We start from the raw sequence: 23,111 nt of genomic DNA on the forward strand, positions 1-23,111 counted from the left end.
TAAATTCATATCAAAAATTTCAAAATGCGAGTTCAAATTATTGCGATTATAACCCTGTCGCATTTTTCGCAATAATAAAAACATCGCAATAATTTCTGAATTTACAGTATATAAATATTATGTACATGTATAGTAAATGGCCCTTTTTAAGGGTGAACACACATAAGTGCCCTTTTTTATAAGGACACACACCATTGAACTTGCTTAAGTGCCCTCTATTTTCAAATCATAGCTGGACACTGAATTAAACAAATTCATCAAACTATTATTTGTCCTAGTGAATTTGGTCCATATATTGAGTTTTTTATTCAAAATAAAGGAATAGAAAAAAATGCATATGATGTAGTGCTACACATACCCACACTCCTAATATAAAGTATTAAGTAAGAGGAAGTAAGTGTCTGACAGATCTTCAAAAAAAAAAAGTAAAATCACAAAAATACTGAACTCCGAGGAAAATTCAATCGGAAAGTCCCTAATCACATGGCAAAATCAAATGACAAAACACATCAAACGAATGGACAACAACTGTCATATTCCTGACTTGGTACAGGCATTTTCAAATGTAGAAAATGGTGGATTGAACCTGGTTTTATAGCGCTAAACCTCTCACTTGTACGACAGTCTTATCAAAATGCTCATACTTTGCAACTCATCACTGATAAGCTGCTAACTAAATATGAAGTCATTCTGTTAAGTAATACTTGATAAAAGTGTGACACAAAATTTTAAGTTCATTCAACATATTAGAAAATTTAAAGTATCAGCAAACAGGAAGTAGCAGGTGTTTGACAGATCACAAAGGTGCTCACACTTTACAACTCATCGCTACCAAGCTGCTGACCAAATATAAAGTCACTCTGTTTATCAGTACCTGAGAAAAGTGTTCTTTAAAAATATATGTAGGACTCTGAACCGTGATGGTACCCCAAACCATGATGGTCATGCTAATGTGCAATGGTTTGACCCTGAAGTGCACTTTTGATCACGCCAAAGTGCGATGGTGGTTACGCTGAAGTGTGATGGATTACATAAACCATATTTTCAATGATTTGCATGTTCACATGTCAATGAATAAGTCTATTTATTTGTTAAAAAGTAGCTTTTCGTTTTTTTTTATATTTAAACATGGAGAGTATAATCCGTTTTATTTAAAACAGTCATGATAAATAATCATTGCATTTCCAGCCCTCACTGTAACGCTGAAGTGTAGTATACACTGTACTTTGCATATATACTAGTAGCTTAGACGAAAATAAGCAGTCCTTCATACAATTGTTAAAAAATTTACAATACATACAAAAGCTATTTTCCTTTAAAACCAGTACTAATTGCAAATACTTCTTGGTTAGTCAGAACAAAACAAAATAAGCGAAAAATATATACGACTGAAATGAATGAGAACAAGGAATAAGATAGATCACCTATGTTTTTTACTGCAACTGGAGAAAATATTGAATATTTGGTATTTATATATTAAACATTAATTGTTGGTATTCATCTATGAGATATGTCCTTCAATCACTTGATATACAAAATTTGAATACAAAGCTCAATAGATTAATTAAATTTGTAAAATGTAAACTTTGTAACAGTTTTAAAACATTTTGGGGGGTCAAAAGATCTGATACCTTATCACAAGGTAATAGTAAATTAGAAAATTATTTCAACCTCAAGACTGACTTCGTAAAGGAGGCTTATTTATCAATTAAAGATTTTAATATAAGAAGAGCTATATGTAAATTGAGAATAAGTGCACATGATCTTAAAATTGAGAAAGATAGGTATAGTAAAAAATACATAGAGAGAAGTCAGCGTCTATGTCATCACTGCCTATCACATGGATCAAATTCTATTGAAGATGAGACCCATTTCACAGTAAGTTGTCCTTTATATAACGAACAGAGAAAATTATTATGGGATAAAGTAAACAGTTTTTGTAATAATTTTAAAGAATTACCCAAGGATAAAAAATATTTCTGGCTGTTCACAAATGAGCATTTACCAACTCTTATGTGCCTAGGCAATTATATAATTAAGTGTTTAGAAATAAGATCCAGGTGGATACAAAATATATAAAATTATTATGCAATTATTGTTAATGTTATGTAAGACACATGATGTGTTAGGCTCTGATCCTGTCCAATATATGATAGTATTATATTAGGATATAGTTTTTCTTTTTTCCAATCATATTGTGCTTAATATTGTTGTAAATGATGCCCTTTATGGGTTCTTGATTAGATTAATAAAATTCTTATCTTATCTTATCTTATTAACTTATAAAAAATTCATGCTCTCATAATAAATGGACATCTGTTGATGTTAACCTAGCATCACTAGTCTTCTAGACCATCACACATCAGCAAAAGGACCATCGCACTTCAGCGCAAACCATTGCACTTGAGTGTCCCCATCGCACCTCTGTGTCCTACATATATACTGAAGGACAGACGAACAGATCGATACATTGAGCCAGATTTTTAATATGCTAGTTCTGAAATAAGAGTCTGCAGGAGAGTATGTTACCCTGGCTGTAAACATTATTCTGACTCTGAGCGACCAGATTTTTTATCTTACTCCTAAGGGCTGAGTGTTGAGCACAGAAGAAGACAATACCAATTTTCAAGTCTTTGGTTTGACTATGGATCAAACCCTTGCTCTCTAGCACTCAAGGCAAGCATGCTACCACAAGACAAAAGAGGATTTTAAAACTCAAATAAATATTACCTAATGAAAGAATAATGACCTTTCAATCAATTCAACATCATTTAATACTACAATCATGGTTATAAATTTTCCTAGTACAATAAGTAGCATAATGTTTTTTTTCTTGAAAGAATAGGTTACCAAACAATAACATAAATATATTTATATTTGTATCACCTTTCTAATGAATCTTTACAATAACAATATAATGTTTAGAAATGTTAAGCAACAATTTCATAATAGCAATGGAGTGGAATTAAAGTCTTATAAGATGGTAAGTATGGTTTATTTTATTACCTTGCACTTTGATGACTTGACAGCAGTTGGTTAAAATTTCTGACCAGTTGAACAGTCTGGTTTGATAAAACAAATTGCAATTTGGTCAGAATTTTAAATGAACTGCTATAGGTGTAGACTAACACTTACAGTTAAGTCACAGTTAACAAATGAAATAAACTAACACTAAAAGAAAAAAAATTATATCCCTTATTGGCTTTAGTTTTATCCCTTTACTAATATGAGACCTCAGCTTGAGCCTCAGCCTGATATGGGAGTCTTGGAAAGATACAAGGACTGATATGGAAATGGACATGTTATTTATAGATTATTACCCTATTTCATTGATGTCTCATATTCATCTATCCCCTATTCCTAAGTTATCAAACTATTGCCACAGGTTTATCCAATATTAGCTCACACATCAAAATATGTAATGAAGTTACCTGAGGTTCCAGGACTACTAAAGGTAACTGTTGTCGCTGGATTAGCTCCTAACAATTCACATGTCAGATTCAGTGTTTCTCCTTCATTAATGATATAGTGTCCTGTTACATTATCTATCAACTGGTGCCCTGTAATCTCTAACTCTGGTTTGTCTAAAAACACAAAGTTGGTCAAATTTCAGTTTAGGAATAAAGGTAATAAAATCAAACATAAGATGGTTAACTTAAGACTCAGAGGGGCCTCCCTCATTTGGAGAACCTTCACCAGCCTTAAAAGTAAAGCAATCTGAAGAATCATTATGACCAAGTTTTAAAATCATCAAGGCTTTTAATTAAGCAGAGAACTTTTCAAGTATTTCAAAATAAGGACATAAAAAAACTGGTCCACCACAGGCATGACAGGAACTTCAATGTCATGTTTCATATCAATTCGTTCATTGGTTCTTAAGAATTTAAGACCTCTGAAAATTGGATCAATGAACCCAAATTTTGACCCCTTGAAGCAATATTGGACTTATTATCATGACAAAAGTACCATCACTTCTAAGTACCTTCTAAAGAACCTATAGGCATGTATTATTTTTATTCAACTTTATCTGTTCACGAAAAGAAATTCAAAACGCAATTACTATAAGCTTTCAATGGTACTAAGTTTGTGCTTACAAAACTTTAGTCATACATAAAATCTAAGTGGTATTATTGGTAACCATGTAACATTTTCCGCTGTGTATACCCCTCCCCAACAAAAAAAATCGGGGGAAAATGTCTAGTTGACTGTAAAAAGCCTTTGATAAGGAATATACTTACAAAATATATCTGATATAGTCTTTGTAACTGTGACAGAATTATTATTTGTACCCAGAACAACACACTTTATAACTGTACCCTTGTGATATCTACTGAATTTGATCTCCCATTCTTGGGAAGAACTAAAGTATTTCTGAAAAAGATGAAAAGATGTGAAACTAGTTTTAACATGGACATGATGGACCCTGTAATTGCAAAAATTATCAAATTCTTCAATTCTTTCAAATATATGTTAATTTCATTGATAATTAAGTCGGTAGATTATAATCTGGATACCAAAGCACAAAAATGTCAGTTGTGATGTCATAAAAATGTGGAAATGATAAATTTGACCTAAATCAACCATATTAAACATATTTTTTTGGCAAAATTACTTATAAGCCAAATCTCATATATTTTACCCACATTAACATCTTTCTTTAAGACAACTCATGTAACAATCATTCTTTTCTAGTAAGGCTGTGGCTCAGTACTACAAATATAATAAGTGATCTCAAAATGAGAATAGTTTTGTCATTTTGCAATAAAGTTCTGAAGTCATTTAGTAAACAAATAAATGGGGAATGTGTCCATGGGACACAGATGATGCCCCCACTTGCATATCATAGAAAGTTATAAAGGGACATAACTGAAGAACGGTAAAAGTGACACTACCCAAATTTGTTATTGATCTGAGTTTTGTGGTAATAAGCATTGTGTATAAGTTTCATAACATTTGGTTGAGGCAAACTTAAGTTAGAGAACGGAAATGTAAAATTCAGCAATTTTTCCATTTGTAAAGGAGCATAACTCTAGAACGGTTACAGTGACACCACCAAAATTCAAACTTGATCTGTATAATGTGGTAATAAGCATTGTGTATAAGATTCATAACATTTGGTTGAGGCAAACTAAAGTTAGAGAACGGAAACGAAAAATTCAGCAATTTTTCCATTTGTAAAGGGGCATAACTCTACAACGGTTTAAGTGACGCCACCAAAATTCAAACTTGATCTGTGTTTTGTGGTAATAAGCATTGTGTATTAGTTTCATAACATTTGGTAGAGGCAAACTAAAGTTAGAGAACGGAAACCAACTTTGGGACGGACGTAATGACGTGCGTACAGACAGACAAGGGTAAAACTTAATGCCTCCTGGGCAGGGGCATAGAAATTCAAAAATATAGATATGCATATCTGACAAACTTTTTTCTATTGAAACAACACTTTTTGAACTCTGATATCAAGGAACAATCAAAAGTGGTTTTATCACACCTTCCTGTTTAATCAGTACTCTTGTTTAGTAGTCCATTTTTATCGAAAAGCTTATTAATAACCTAAATGTAATAAAATGCTTCGCTGAGCACAGCTGGATACGACCGCAGAGGTCCAACCCTGAACAGTTGGGGCAAAAATGGACACAATATTCGTGCTTGATACAGGTCTGAATTTGGATTATAATTAAATATTTGACACATAATAGGTTTCTGACACCGAATAACTGTTGTCAAAGATCTTAGAATTGGTTATATGATTTGAATTCATATTCAATTTTTTGCTTTTGTGCAATACACTATGCTGTTGCGAAATTGACCCCCCCTCCCCCAAAAAAAAACTTTACCCCCCTTTTTTTTGCTTTTGTGAAATACACTATGCTGTTGCGTATTGACCCCCTCCCCCCTCCCCCCCCCCCCCCCCCAAAAAAAAAAAACAAAAATTTTTGTTACCCCCACCCTTTTCTTGCAAAAAGAAATATTTGAAGAAATTTTCTTTTTAATTTCTGAAATCTGAAATGAAAAAAATTGCCCCCACAACTTCTTTTTTACCCCCTTCCCCCTAATTTTTTTTCACCTCCCCCCCCCCCCCCTTTTTCCAAAAAAAATTTCTTTCCCTCAAGATATAGTCATAATCTCAATTCAAATTTCCAATGGAGTTTGCAATCATAATTACCAATTTAAATACATCATAAAAGTCTTAAAATAGAAAAAAAAATTCCTCCCCCCATATTTTTTTAACCCCCTTATGATTCATCACCCCCAAACTCAATCCTAGCCTTCCCTTTGTGGTATGGTACCTTGTAGTACAATTTCAGAGAGATCCATACACTTGAACACAAGTTATTGTCTGGAAACTAGAAAAATGCTTGTTTTTTGGCCCCTTTTTGGCCCCAAATTCCTAAACATTTAGAGCAATTACCCCCAAACTCAGACCCAGCTTTCCCTTTGTGATATGGAACCTTGTAGTACAATTTCATAAAGATGCATACACTTACACACAAGTTATTGTCCTGAAACTAGAAAAATGCTTCTTTTTGGCCCCTTTTTGGCCCCTAATTCCTAAAATTTTGAGGCAATTACGGTGAATTACCCCCAAAATCCATCACAGCCTTCCCTTTGTGGTATGGTACCTTGCAGTACAATTTCAGAGAGATCCATACACTTGAACACAAGTTATTGTCTGGAAACTAGAAAAAAATTTTATTTTTGGCCCGTTTTGGCCCCTTATTCTTAAACGTTTTGAGCAATTACCCCCAAACTCAATTCCAGCTTTCCCTTTGTGATATGGAACCTTGTAGAACAATTTTAGAAAGATCCATACACTTACAGTAGAAAAATGCTTGTTTTTTGCCCCTTTTTTGGCCCCTAATTCCTAAAAATTTTGAGGCAATTACCCCCAAAATCAATCCCAGCATTCCCTTTGTGATATGAAACCTTGTGGTACAATGTCAGAGAGATCCATACACTAACACACAAGTTATGTCTGGAAGTTACAAAAATGCTTATTTTTTACCCCTTTTTGGCCCCTAATTCCTTAACTGTTTGTACCATAACCCCCAAAATCAATCCCAACCTTCCTTTTGTGGTATTGAACCTTATGGTGAAATTTCATAGAGATCCATTCACTTAAACTAAAGTTAGAGTGTGAAAACCAATGTGTCTTCAAACAACAACGCCAATGTCATACCAATATACGACCGCAAAAAATTGGTCAGAACCATCATAAATTGGCAATAACTCCAAAAAAAGGGTCATCAGACGATTTAAACTATTAAACATTTGTAGATCTTGTCTTGCTGATCTTTTTTGCCTTATAATTTAAGTTTCTATCTATCTATTATACTTTTTCAGATAATAGGCAAAAATGCAAAAAAATAGAAAAATAGTCTTTAAAGGGCAAGAACTTATCTTGATGATCATTTTTGCTATACAAAGTTATCTCTATCTATTATATTTTTCAAGATAGTAGACAAAATTTTAAAAAGTTGGGAAAATTTGTCATTTAAGGGCAATAACTCCTATAAAAATTTGTCTGACAGTTTGGAAGTAAATGGACAATATGTAGATCTCATCATTCCAAACATTTTTGCCCTTAATATTTTTCTCTTTTTAAAAGATAATAGACAAAACTTGCATTTTAGCCATGTCAGCCATCTTGGTTGTAAGGCGGGGTCATCAGACACATTTTTTAATGATGATTGTGGCCACGTTTGATTAAATTTGGATCAGTAGGGTAGTTTCAGAGAAGAAGATTTTTGTAAAAGTTAACAACGAAGACGGACAAGGAAGGACGACGGACGGATGACGGACGGACGACGGACCCCAAGTGATGAGAAAAACTCACTTGGCCCCAACTAAGCCAATAATAGGCAAAAATGAAAAAAAAAATGGTAAAATTCGTCATTTAAGGGCAATTTTTTTTAAACAATATACCCCAAGAATGATTGTGGCCAAGTAGATTCAGAGGAAAAGATTTTTGTAAGATATTAAGCAAAAACACAAAAAATTGGTAAAATTCATTACAGGGCAATAACTCTAATAAGGAGTCATCTGAGGATTTCAGACATATTGACTTATTTGTAGATCTTGTCTTGCTGATCATTTTTCCAAACTAAAGTTTCTCTATATCTATTATAGTTTTCAAAATAATAGTCAATTTTGAAAAAAATGGTAAAATTTGACATTTAAGGGCAATAACTCCAATAAGAAGTCGTCTGACAGTTTTAAAGTAAATGAACAGCAGGTAGATCTCAACATTTTGAACATTTCTGCCTTATTCAGATTTTCTCTATTCATAGTGGTTTTCAAGATAATAGTCAAAACTTGTATTTTATCCCTATGTTCTGTTTTTAGCCATTTCAGCCATATTGGTTGGCAGGCGGGGTCATTGGACACATTGTTAAAACTAGATACCTTTATAATGATTATTGCTAAGTTTGGTTAAATTTGGCTTAGTTGTTTCAGAGGAAAAGATTTTTGTAAAAGTTAACAACGACGGACAATGATGACGACGGACGATAGAGGGCAAGTGATGAGAAAAGTTCACTTGGCCTTTCGGATAGGTGAGCTAAAATTTAATGTTGATCAATGAACAATGAAAATGATGTCAAGGCAAGATCAACCTTGTTTGTTTGATGGACATATTTACCAACCAAAAAAATACTTTGTATCAAAGTTTTTTTTGGTGCTGTTTTCAAGTAAAAAGGTCAAAAGATAAATATATGAAATCTATGAAGAAATAAGGGAACTTTCAAAAAATTAAATATGAAGAATGAGTGATTACAACAATATCATTACCCCTTTATAAAAGCTGTTTTGTGTATAATGTTCTATAACATCTGGTGGCTGTGGTGGAAAAATTTCGACTGAGCCATTAAACCAATGAATCGTTGCATTGGGGTTAGTGTATCCTGTGCTGCATTTATAGGTTTCCATATATCCTTCATTTCCAGAAGTACGTCCAGTCAGATAAACTTGGTCAATGTCAGGACCATCTGTAATAAAAGATTATCTCCCCTAATCAGACAAACTTGACTTATTAAATGTCAGGACCATTTGCAATACAAGATTATCTCCCCTAATCAGACAAACTTGACTAATGTCAGGACCATCTGCAATAAAGATTATCTCCCCTAATCAGATAAACTGGACTAATGTAAGGACCATCTGCAATACAAGATTATACAAGTAATCAGACAAACTTGATGCATGTAAAGACCATCTGCAATACAAGATTATACAAGTAATCAGACAAACTTGACTAATGTCAGGACCATCTGCAATAAAAGATTATCTCCCCTAATCAGATAAACTGGACTAATGTAAGGACCATCTGCAATACAAGATTATACAAGTAATCAGACAAACTTGACTAATGTCAGGACCATCTGCAATAAAAGATTATCTCCCCTAATCAGACAAACTTGACACATGTCAGGACCATCTGCAATAAAAGATTATCTCCCCTAATCAGACAAACTTGACTAATGTCAGGACCATCTGCAATAAAAGATTATCTCCCCTAATCAGACAAACTTGACTAATGTCAGGACCATCTGCAATAAAAGATTATCTCCCCTAATCAGATAAACTTGACTAATGTCAGGACCATCTGCAATAAAAGATTATCTCCCCTAATCAGACAAACTTGACTAATGTCAGGACCATCTGCAATAAAAGATTATCTCCCCTAATCAGATAAACTTGACTAATGTGACTAATGTCAGGACCATCAAATTTTATCTCTTTCTATTAGATGATGTTGATCAAAGTTATCAATGAAGATAAAAGAACAGAGTTCCACTGCTCCCTGTGTTGCACATATTTTATCTGTCTATGGGCAATAACTAAAAAAACAACTTTATTTCTTTCTTTAAAACTTTTTATAAATATCTTAGAGAAATGAAGGCTTGAGAGAAAATCCAATGCAATTTGCGATATAATTAATATTTCCAAGGGCATAACTCTTTCAAAAACAATTGAACAGCACTGACTTTTGAACTTGTTGGAGAGATGTTGATATAAACTTATGATATATGTTTCATAAAAAAATGGCAAGAAGTGCATATATATCAGTCAGGGGACTTATTGAAATAAGTGATTTTTAAATCACTTAATTAAGTAGCAAATTCGAAGTTTTGTTACAAATTGTGATTTTATAGTTTTACCAAAATTTTAAACACATAGGTTTAGATAATATCTTTTCATTAGTAAAATTGAAAAAAATGAACTTTTTGCTTCTTTTTAGCAGCAAGGTTTATGCCTTTGATGCAATCATTTAGCTGCAAATTCTATTTTAGTTGAAAAAATGCTATAAAATGGCTTTACATAATGAACTGATACTTTCTTAACAGATTTTTCCCAGCAGTGGGAGTATTTTTCCTGTAAAATTCAAGGTTTCATCTTATAGATTATGTAATAAAATTCTACTGTTCGCCATCAAAATTTCACTGTTCGGGGGTGTTGAAATTAGTGGGGGTTATTAAAATAATGATACTTAAAGAAGTGATTTTTTGGAAGGAAATTGAGGTATGATAATTAAACAAGTGATTTTTATGTCATTATCCTAGTTTTAGAACAAGGTCATCACCTGACATGACCCGGTCATCCTATCAACACAGATGTTGGTTCTGATAATTTTAGCAACATAATTAGTCCCTGGATCATAAGTATTCTAAATTTAAAGCTACAATAAAATTAAATCACTTAGTCTAGTGATTAATTTGTACTACTTAAATAGGTGATTATTAAAGAAAGACAACTCTTACTTCCAACCTTTATGGACATATAATGTTACTTGAATCAGTGATTTAGAAAATCACTCATTTAAGTAAGTCCCCTGACTTGCAAGCACTCACAATGCAATTTTCCATATCATTAATATTTCCATGCAGAATAACTCTTTTAAAAATAATTGATCAGCACTGATTTTCGAACCTGTCCGGGACATTGTTGATATAAACCTTTGATTCAAATTTCATAAAAATCTGGCAAGAATTGTACACATGACAGTGCTAAAGATGCAATTTTCCATATAATTAATGTTTCCAAGGGGCATAACCAGGGGTCGAAATTAGCGCTGGTCTGGTCGTCAGAAACCAGTAGATTTTGTCAGCTGGTGGTCCGACGGACCAGTAGAAATTTGTAGACAAAAATCACTGATTGCATCGCAATCTCAGTTTGTTTACAAAAAAATAAACATCTATTATTTATATTAGTGTTTGTCAAATGAATGTCATTTTTGCAGGACCAGTAGATTTGGAGCCGGACCAGTAGATTTTTCAGTCCACTGGTCCGTCTGGCCAGTACACAAAAAAGCTTAAATTCGACCCCTGGGCTTTTAAAAATAATTGATTGGCACTGATTTTCAAACTGGTCAAAGACATTGCTGATATAAATCTATGATATAAATTTAATAAAACTCTGGCAAGAATTGTACATGTGAGAATGCTAACAAGACCAAACGGACACCGGGTATTTCTATGTCCCCCGCAATGCGTCATGTGGGGGACAAAAATAAATTTAGGCAGATCAAATTGGCATGTTGATTTTGTTAAAATATGTGCATAAAAGAAATGTTTGGCCAATCTACATGTGTATGTGTTTGTCAGTGTCCAAATTCCAGAACCTTGTCTATAATTGTCTTTTGTTATATTTCTTTTTTTTTGCTATTTTGAGAAATGTCTTGATGGTGTAACTTTATTACAGTATTTTTTGTTGCATTTGTGTACAATTAAGTAATTATAAACAGATGGAGGTTTAGAACTTGTCATATTATATGGACATTCGTCATGATTTGGTTGACTGGTATGGTATATCTGTGTCACAGATGACCATCTGTGATCAGCTGACCATGGGTGTTCCTATTTTCAAAGCCATAGTCCTGTCCGATTTTCCTCAATTGTGAAACATTTTCACGAAGATGTTTTGAAAATTATGACATCAACACAGAGGACAGTGCATACCTTGTTGAAAATGACACAGATTTGAGGAAAGAAAGGACATAGATTATGAAAATAAAACTATTACTGTACTAACAGTAACAGAACAGAGAAACTATTAACACTATCCTAATTTCTTTTTTCATTACAATATTATATTTAAACTGTACTTACAATGTACATAAAAATTTCCACTGTTCTTAAAGCCGATAAATGATAAATTTGTCATTACTACATAACAAACAACAGGCATACCATTATTCCCTCTATCTATCTGTCTAGTAAAAGTAATAGATGCTGTATATGTGTCTGTTATATTGTCATACAGAACTATTAATGTTTCATTTACAACTGTTGTATAAATCCATATGGCCATCCAATCTGGCGCTGGACGACTTCCTGTTGAAGTACATGTGATAGTAACATTATCATTTTCCTCAACTGTACCCACTCCTTCTAATCTGATGTCAGTTGGTTTTACTGAAAGGATACAAAACATAATAATAAGGAGATGCATGATAATAACATTGGAAACTCCAGAAATAGTCAGTATGAGTGTCCATATGAGAAAAAGATAATTTTTTCTAACCAACACATTAAAATAAATGTTTTGATTAAGTTTTATTATACATTATCCATAGATTGGCGGAACCTTTTTCTGTACGCCAGGATTGGGTCTTTATCTTTGTGTGAATTTTGGATTTACACTTATCAGGACTCAGGAATTAATGATTCATTTTTTCAGGATCAGGGAAAGACTGCTTTATTCTTTAAGGAATTAGGGGTTCAGCATTTATTTTTCAAAGAATTTGGGACGACACCCCCTCCCACCAACCCTCTCAATAGTTTGAAAAATCAAACCATTATCTAAAGTACACTTTTTTCATGTCAGGGCCTTTTATAGCTGTCTATTCTGTATGGGTTATGTTTATTGTAGTACGGTCACCTAATAAGGCTAAAGTTGCTTACATCCACATCATTTTGACTATCGTGGATAGTTGTCTCGTTGGCAATCATACCACATCTCCTTATTCCTTTCCTAAACTTTTATTGGTTTAAGCTTTGTTCCAATAAAACAAGTGAAACTCAAGATTTCATCCAGAAAACATTTGTTTTAAAAAAATCTGTATTTAGTAACAGCAACCTTGAATTTTGACCTATTGACCCCAAAAAATCAATATTCTTTTTCTCCTCTCTTATATCCTCTATCTGTATAAATCCAGAAAGCATTTGAGAAGAACACAAAGATAGATAAAAGGATCAATACATTCCTTTGGAAATAATTCAGGGATCCTAATAATACAAAGGTTAAATATTACATGAATGATCTTTTTTTTTATTTTATAAAATCATACGAATCATTGGAGCATGTTGTCTATTACATTTTAAATGTCTGTCACACTTTAAAAAAAAATCATGAAATTTGAGTGTTTTGCCTAAAAAAAACACATTTCAAAGAAAAAACCTTTGTAAGCACGCTCACATACCCCACACCCCTACATTGTCACTGGGCAAACAAAATATCACCAGATCTCAAAGTTCAAAAACTCATAACTCCTACAATAGTCTACTGATAAAAATTTCTTGTGGATATGCACATCTACATATTATGTCTTCATTAACTACAAGGTTTCATGAGATTCTGTTGTGTGGTTTCAGAGGAGTTGCAATAACAAACCATTGCAGTTGTATATTAAGGTCAAAATTCTAGATTCAAAGGGGCATAACTCCTAGAAATAAAATGCTCCGCTGGGTGCAGCTTGATACGACCACAGAGGTCGAACCTGGAACAGTTGGGTCAAGTATGGACACAACATTCAAGCTTGATACAGCTCTGAATTTGGATTGTGATTAAATATTTGACACAGCATAGGTTTCTGACACAGAATGAATGTGGTCTAAGAATTTAAAAATTTTTAATTTACCTATTATGGTCCAATATCCAAAATCTAAATACATACACGGTTAGATTCAGCATATCAAAGAACCCCAAGAATTCAATTTTTGTTAAAAAAAAAAGGATAAACAGGAAGAAAAAATAAGGAAAAAAAATCCCCTCCCCCATTTTTTTGAACCCCCTTATGATTCATCACCTCAAAACTCAATCCCAGCCTTCCCTTTGTGGTATGGTAGCTTGCAGTACAATTTCAGAGAGATCCATACACTTGAACACAAGTTATTGTTGTCTGGAAACTGTAAAAATGCTTGTTTTTTAGCCCCTTTTTCCTAAACGTTTGGAGCAATTACCCCAAAACTCAAACCCAGCTTTCCCTTTGTGATATGGAACCTTGTAGTACAATTTCATAAAGATCCGTACACTTACACACAAGTTATTGTCCTGAAACTAGAAAAATGCTTGTTTTTTGCCCCTTTTTTGCCCCTGATTCCAAAAATTTTGAGGCAATTACCCACAAAATCAATCCCAGGATTCCCTTTGTGGTATGGTACCTTGCAGTACAATTTCAGAGAGATCAAGACACTTGAACACAAGTTATTGTCTGGAAACTATAAAAATGCTTACTTTTGGCCCCTTTTTGGCCCCTTATTCCTAAACGTTTTGAGCAATTACCCTCAAACTCAATTCCAGGTTTTCCTTTGTGATATGGAACCTTGTAGAACAATTTCAGAAAGATCCAAACACTTACATACAAGTTATTGTCATGAAACTAGAAAAATACTTGTTTTTTGCCCCTTTTTGGCCCCTAATTTCTTAAATTTTGAGGCAATTACCCCCAAAATCAATCCCAGCATTCCCTTTGTGATATGGAACCTTGTGGTACAATGTCAGAGAGATCCATACACTAACACACAAGTTATTGTCTGGAAGTTACAAAAATACTTATTTTTGGCCCCTAATTTCTTAACTGTTTGCACCATAACCCCCAAAATCAATCCCAACCTTCCTTTTGTGGTAATGAACCTTATGGTAAAATTTCATAAAGATCCCTTCACTTAACCTAAAGTTATTGTGCGAAAACCAATGTGTCTTCGGACGACAACGACGATGACGAAGCCAACGTCATACCAATATACGACGGCAAAAATTTTTTGCGGTCGTATAAAAACATTGAATCATAATTTTCTGTCGATATGCACATCTGCATAGTATGTCCTTTTTATCTACAAAGTTTCATAAAAATTCTGTTGTGTTGTTTCAAAACAGTTGAGATGACACGAACAGGACTGACAGACAGACAGACAGGTCAAAACATTATACCCTATGCAACTTTGTTGAGTAGGTTATAATGATACACATATTGATATCACAAGATATTTTGACAACACTGCAGTTAGTCATTTTATCTTTTTTAAATTTTTGGGATAACACCTATGTTATTACAGGTGACAAAAATTTGATGTTTTGTCATATAACCAACAGCATACATCAGCTGAGCACAGATAAGAGGAGATAACCCATATTTATTAACAATAACAAATGTCAGATACTAGTATTTTAAAGAAAAAAATTGAGGTAAACTCAACAGAAAGCTGAAATTAGTCTTTAAGTCAACAATACTGGAAAGGAAAAACCAATTTGACAGATAAATAAATTTGAATCAATAATAAATGAAGTTTCGTGATATTTTAATTATTATATTAAGTTTCTAATGATATAAACATTAACTAGAAATTCATGTCTGATAATCATACGTAAAAAAATATGTTGATCTCAGTGGGTAATTGTTTAAAAAAATATACACTTAATGTTGGGAAAATATTTGAATGTAGCTTATTCCATCAACAATATCCAGCCTATTGCAAGCTGATCAACTGATAGATAATGTAATTATTGACCTATAACCTGAGGTGAGACTTTAATATCATATATTGTTAAAGTTGATAATGCATTATAGGTGATAAAATCTGGTCTATAGGGATGACCTAGTCATACACTTTCAAAATCAATAATAAAGCTCTTTTGGATATAACGTTTAATTTCAAGATATAAATTTTATAAATGTTTAAAATAAGGAGCCTTTTTATATATAACAATCACACTGTTTTACATTTTTACATTTAATTTAACTTTACATTTACATTGACCATGTTTACCAAAGGTAAAAAAAATCAGGCACGATTATTGTTTTCATAAAAATTGAAAATGAGTTGATAGAACTAATTTAACTGTCTAAATAGGGAAAGCATAGGATATAAGATAAATTTAGTGCAATTTAATCCTATTATATTCTGAAATTCCTGTTATACCTAAAATAATTATTAGCATTTAATACAGGAAATTAGTTTTATCATGTTTATTATGGTAAGAAGTTGAAACAAAAATGTGTTTGCCAAGTGAAAAATGCATATCCTTCATAATTAGTTATAAATATAACTAAAATAAATATATGTCTTTTCAAACTGCTGCTTCACCTTTTTATCTTTGAAATAAAATGACATCCTTAAAATTTTCCAGAAGACTCTACCATTTTCTACAGAAGGAAATGCCTACAGGTACCAAGTCAGAAATATGACAGTTGTTTTCCATTCATTTGATGTGTTTGAGCTTTTGATTTTGCCATTTGATAAGGGACTTTCCATTTTTGAATTCTCCTAGGAGTTCAGTATTTTTGTTATTTTACTTTTTACATGTTATTCTTCAAAACAGGATTTCTTTACCATAATTCAAAACATAAATTACAATTTTATGCATTAAAACCGAAAAAAAAAAATGTTTTGCTTTACCGGTAAATTTTAATGTCCTAACGTTACGAGGGTCATAGAAGACCACTAAGATCACATGTTATCTCTATTAAGCATGTAACAGAACGTGTTGAAAATGAAGTGCGTTCTACCTACAACTCAAATATATGACAGCCCATGTCTCATACTCTCCTCCATCAGTTGAGTTTAATGCTTGGCAAGTAATGTTCTGTCCATCATCCCCACGCACCGCAATGATTGTGAAGTTAACTGAGTAACTTCCATTATTCAGAGACGTTTCATTGTAGTCAGTATTATTATACATCAATGTTATCATGTCCAGCTCAGATGTACATGTCACAGTTAAACTTTTACCCTCATTGCCATGAACTTTCGGTCTGCCATCTTCGGATTTTACAACACCTTCTATCACAGGCACCTGTGATATACCTGTGAAAATATAATGCAGTTAGTTCAGTCAAGATGGTTTATTTGTAAATCTTACATTTGTAAACTTTAGGATTATTATAATGTGCAGAAAGATGTACATTTTGTTATTACTAAACAAGAAGTCAGTTATTTCAGCACAAGTCTCAAGTAAAAGGGATGACTAACAGTCAGCCTTTAAAACTGACATATTTTTTTACCATTTTTTTCTAGTCTTTTGTGCATTTAAAAAAATATATTCTTGTTTGTCTTATTGTGTTTTAAGAAATGTTGAAGAGATATATAAAAAAATCCATTGCTTACTAATTTTCTCTTAAGAATTGAAAGAAAAATGTGGACAGGTCCTCCGACACTTGTGACAAAGACATAATAAATCATTACAAAGGCAAAATTTATGTTGACCCTGGAAATGGTTTCTTGTAATTTCAATTAGTTAACTAATTATCTTATAAACAAAATACAAACCTTGCAGTTTTCCAACAGTGAGTATAAATATCACAAAACAAAGGTAATCATGAAGTCCAAAAGTCATAGTGTGCGTCCATCAACTAAAAATATACAGTACAATATTTACAATGACTTAAAATCTGATTAAACCACAGATCCTGTGTCCAAGCTTTGCTTACAAGGATCTGAAAATGTTCTATAATACTTTCTGTAATAAAGACTTTTCGGATTCCTCACGTTTTGTCAGATGAATACATACACCTTTAAAAATTTGAAGGCTGAAATTTCATTGGCTGATGTAATAATTACCAGAAAGGAAAGTATTAAGGAGTGTTGTCAGATTCTTGTAAGCAAAGCTTGCATGGACACAGGATATGTATATTAATCAGAGTGAATGACTTATACATGTTCCCTGAGAAGCACATACTCACACATGTACCCTTAGCCATATATTTATGTATCCAGTTTATGTAAAAATCATTCACATTAATGTTTTCTGTCATTTAATTTGTCCAAATAAATGTAACAAGATCTAGAGTGCATGCAGTGTATGAAATTTCTAGCCTGCTTCACTGATCATCATTTAATTGCTGTTAGAAGTCTTTAAGATAAAGATTTTATTACAAGTGCCACATGAATCCTGCCATTAACTAACATGTTGTACACTTTTCAATCAATCCATATACCAACTTTAGTAAACCTTCTGCTTAAAGGATCTGAGAAACCTACTTAACAATGAAAACTTAGCATTTAATTACCAATGAACCATTGAAATCAGGTCAAGATCAGATGAACACTGCCAGAAGGACATGCACACCTTACAATCATTCCATACTCCGTATATAGTTGACATATTACTTACAGTATCAGATATACAATGTATGGCCCTCAACATACAAACCTGAGACCAATGACAATATTTGAACCATGAAAAACAGGTCAATGTCATTCTTTCCATAAACCAAATATAGTTTAAACCTTCGGCTCTAATATCGTATTTGAGAAACCAACCATTCATAAAAGTTGAACAATTATCCAATGTAACATGAAAATGAAGTCAGGGTCAGATGAACTTTGCCAGATTGACATGTTGACCTTACAATAATTCCATACACCAAATATCATGAATATATTTTTCAATATATAATATATCAAAATTGTTTTTCTTTTACTGTTTTGTACATATATCAAAAGCACAGATTTTTAAGAAACATGCATTGTTTTACATTTGTCATTTCGGGGCTTTTTATAGCTGACTATGCGGTATGGGCTTTGCTTATTGTTGAAGGCCATACGGTGACCTATAGTTGTTAATTTCTGTGTCATTTGGTCTCTTGTGGAGAGTTGTCTCATTGGCAATCATACCACATCTTCTTTTATATTATGTAATGTAATTATTTACTAATTCCAATGAACCATGAAATGAGGTCAAGGTCAGATCAATCCTGCCAGATAGACACATTTGCTTACAATTATTCCATACAACAAACAAGAGGCTGTCAGAGAGACAGCAAACCGGATTTTCCTGCAGAGGTCCAACCCTGAACAGTTGAGCAAGTATGGACACAACATTTAAGCTTAAAACAGCTCTGAATTTGGATTGTGATTGAATATTTGATACAGCATGGGTTTGTGACACAAAATAAATGTGGTCAAAGAACTGAAAAATTTGAAATTGAACATTTACCTATTATGGTCCAATATCCAAAATCTAAGTACATTGCTAGAATCAGCATATCAACATGATCAAAGAACCCAAAGAATCAAATTTTTGATGAAATACTTCTTAGTTAAACCATTTTTGTTCAAATGGAAATAACTCAAACTTTATTTCCATGAACCAATAATGTAAATCTAAAATTAAATATGATTTAACCATAGACTGTAAAATTAGATATGATGTAAAGAGATATGATGATATATTTATTTTTGAATTATAATCAAATATAATTAATAGTTTTCTAATAAATCTGTCACTCCAATTATAATTGGGTGATTGCATTGACAATTACCAGATGTGTGTTATCTTATCACTTAGTGTAATCAAACTTTATATATATAGTTGATAGTTCCCAATATTTTTCTTTCATTTGTAACATACTAATATAGATCTGCAACTTATCTTATCTTAATTTTAACTTTTTAACTTATAAATGATAGAAATCTGGAACCCCAAACAAGATCAAGTAAAAATTAAAATTAACCATTGTTAACAGACACAACAAAACAATTATATACATATATCACTCAGAAAATTAGTTTTTACAGAATAACAAACACATCACAAAATTCGTCAAACAATTTACCAAAGAAAAGAAAAATTAACAATGAAAATCATACTTGCAAATCTGAAGGGTTATTTCCCTTTGAGCAGAACTATGGTTTAACATAGTACACTAACATTACATATATAATTATTAGTAATGTAATTAACTTCAAAATGTCTATCTCTTAAAAACCTATAAAACTTATCTGTAATTAGCTTCAAAGTGTCTAATAATGAACAGTAAATTTCAAACTTCATTTATACAGTCCTACTAGTAAATTTCAAACTTTATATATACAGTCCTACAGATCTTATCAGGAAACAGAAAATTTTCCAATAAATCTGTCACTCCAATTATTATCATATGCTAAGATATTTCCCAGATCTAATTAATAATGAAAATCATACTTGCGAATCTGAAGGGTTATTTCCCTTTGAACAGAACTAAAAAATGTATGGTTTAACATAGTACTCTAACATTACAAATATAATAATTAGTAATGTAATTAACTTCAAAATGTCTAATAATATAGCTTATAATCATCACCACTAAGAAATAGAAAATTTTCAAATAAATCTCTCACTCCAATTATAATTGTGAGATAAGACATTTACCATATGCTTAGTCTCAATGTGATAACAAGAGAAAAATATTTAAAAATACCACTTTTGGATATCAAAAATGGCGATAACTCAAAAAGGAGAAATACTAAAATCCTGAAAATTGAACTTGACCTTCATTTAGTCACAAGAAACAACATATCATCTGAATTTGAAAAAAAAATCACAGCGTTTTCATGTTATTGAAGAGACACTGTTTGGCAGCTACTCGTCTGCCCGCCCGCCGTACATCCCCAAATCAATAACCGATATTTCCTTTGAAAATCTGGTTAATAAAACCAACATTATGCTTTTAGTATCCGAGATATGGATTTGTCCACACAAACTTATCCTTGATCACTTATCTAGGAAATAAGAATTTTGGGTCCTCAATGCTCTTCAACTTTATACTTGTTTGGCTTTCTAACTATTTTGATCTGAGCATCACTGACGAGTCTTATGTAGACGAAACACGCGTCTGCCATATCAAATTATAAGCCTGGTACCTTTGATAACTATTTACTGACATGAAGACCTTGCATGGATCCCATATATATACCAAATATAATTTTCCTTTTACTCATATAAACTTAGAAATTCACATGATAAAAGGACTATAAAGTTTTTTTATGCTGTAGCTTAACCATGGACAATGGAAATATGACAGAAGGAAACTTCAGAACATAAGGCATCTTATCTTACAAATTGTATGACAGACTATACATGTATAAATCTATCAAAAATGATAAATATTTTGATTCAGTGAATAGATCTTTGCTATTAAGATATATATCTATATAGCTGTGGAATTAGATATTCACAATCCATTTGTCGTGTAAAGTGGTCATGTGCACCGCTATAGTAAATCAGAAGACCAATAATATGGTCATGCAGTCAAACCCAACCTCCTTTTTGTACAACTTCATAGAGATCAATACAATTTTACTGATATCATTGTCTGAAAACAAAATGTCTTTCACTCTTTGGACGATGACAACATCAACAACATTGCCATACCATAGGCATTATACAGCCGCAAACAATTTGCTGTTATATAAAAAAGTCTAATTGAAGTTAGAAATGATTTATTTCGAGTGGGGTGCTCATTTTCGCCATAATTTTCCATGTTTTCTGCAGTTTATGTTCAGACCTTTAAGTTTTTGAAGTATACTGATATTTCTATATGAAGATAACATCAAAAGCAAAATATTCTTAGCTTGAAAACGTGTTTCTCTGAAAAAATTCATCTGAAAAGTTAGGTTAAAGGCTATTTGAAATTTCCTGACGTTTTGTCGAAGGGGGACACATATTTGCCGTTTTTACACATCTATTTTTAAAAAACCAAATAACTGCAGCTTTAAACAATATTTATCAAATCAATTTCATTGTAGATGAATAGCAGATATTTCAAAGGTGTAATTAACTGAAATTTAGGGCAATCAGTCAAAGAATTACTAAGAAATACTTCTTTGAATTTTTTTTTTTTTTCATTCAGAAAATTGGCTGAAAATCGTTGTCTGTTTTTCGGTCCTTTGCGGTAAGTGCCAAAATTTTTTCTAAGTTTATAAAATAATCATATTTGTTATAAAAATATAATTTACCGTGTTATTTCTTCCATTTCAGCAATCCTTTGAAGTTTCTACACCTCAAAATCATAAATTAGCAAAATTGTGTCCCCGGCGAATATGTGTGCCCCACTCAAGTCATTTAAACAAAAAACAATTAGTAGCCTATCTATTCTGTTGTAGTAATAATTCCTATGAAATGACACAGATAATGGTCGTTGGTGCTACTTCAAAAATATTTTTGTTGGGTGGAGGGGGGCTTTTCCCCTTTTAGACAATGATGGTTTTGAAAGTTGACACCTATGCACAATATATAAGATTTATGATCCTCTCAATAACATGGAAATTCAAGAAAATAAATGCATGAGAATAAAAAAGAAAGTGTACACACCTGTATGAATGTTAACCCTACGCAGGTAGGTTAATAACCTTGCTCTAGCTTGTCAGGCGGTACCAGCAGTCACAGATGTAAAACTATTTGATGTGTTATAGATAAAACATTTACGAATTATCTCAATAAATATATATATTTATATCTTTTTGCATAAATTCTCGTTTAAACTAGATTTCAAAATCTTTGATGTTATCTCTTCAATCAATTAAGACAATGTAGGAATGGGGATAGAAACTAAGTTATTGTGACTGCTGCACCATGTCTTTTCTGAGCTCCTATTAATGGAACACCCTTATCGCAAGGTAAATACAAATCTGTTTTGAACATTTCAATTTGTTCTTAAAATGGAACTACAATCTACGTTACATTGTGACTGTTGCACCATGTCTTTTCTGAACTCTTATTAATGGAAGACCCTTATCGCAAGGTAAATAAAAATCAGTTTTGTCACATTTCAATTTATTAAAATTGAACTACAATCTATGTTACAACAGAACGTAAAATTGCTATGTGGTATGAAGGCACTACAGTGACCTATATTTGCTAACTTCAACTTCATTTGGCCTCTGGTGGAGTGTTAATTGTCTCATTGGCAATCTGTATCTGCAGTATCTTTTCTTCATCTCCTTTATAGATCAGTGATTGCTCACTACAAGTACAGGTAAAACTCCATCCACCATAATGTTAAAGAATAGTCCATTGGCATTATATTGCTGGGTCTTCCAAATGATGCACTAATTTAAAACCCCTTTCTAAATTTTATCAGTAATCAAGACAGGGTTTTTGTCATTGTTAAAGGCAATATATATGGTGACCTA

General features: G+C 32.3%; 1 protein-coding gene across 2 annotated transcripts in view; it reads right to left on the reverse strand.

The window, feature by feature from the left end:
• Nucleotides 1–22,489, reverse strand: part of LOC127719506 (hemicentin-2-like) — a 62,749-nt gene extending 40,260 nt beyond the window's left edge. For both annotated transcript variants that reach the window (XM_052225653.1, XM_052225654.1), the window contains exons 1-7: nt 22,291–22,489; nt 17,487–17,569; nt 16,731–17,024; nt 12,108–12,413; nt 8,791–8,987; nt 4,239–4,371; nt 3,432–3,584 (exon numbers count right to left, since the gene is read on the reverse strand). In XM_052225653.1, coding sequence (XP_052081613.1) covers nt 3,432–3,584; nt 4,239–4,371; nt 8,791–8,987; nt 12,108–12,413; nt 16,731–17,024; nt 17,487–17,553 — 1,150 coding nt within the window. In that variant the 5' untranslated portion in view covers nt 17,554–17,569; nt 22,291–22,489. The remainder of the gene's footprint in view (nt 1–3,431; nt 3,585–4,238; nt 4,372–8,790; nt 8,988–12,107; nt 12,414–16,730; nt 17,025–17,486; nt 17,570–22,290) is intronic.
• Nucleotides 22,490–23,111: the final 622 nt, after the last annotated feature.

The sequence above is a fragment of the Mytilus californianus genome, unplaced genomic scaffold, assembly GCF_021869535.1.
Source record: "Mytilus californianus isolate M0D057914Y unplaced genomic scaffold, xbMytCali1.0.p SCAF_11, whole genome shotgun sequence".
NCBI lineage: Eukaryota > Metazoa > Mollusca > Bivalvia > Mytilida > Mytilidae > Mytilus > Mytilus californianus.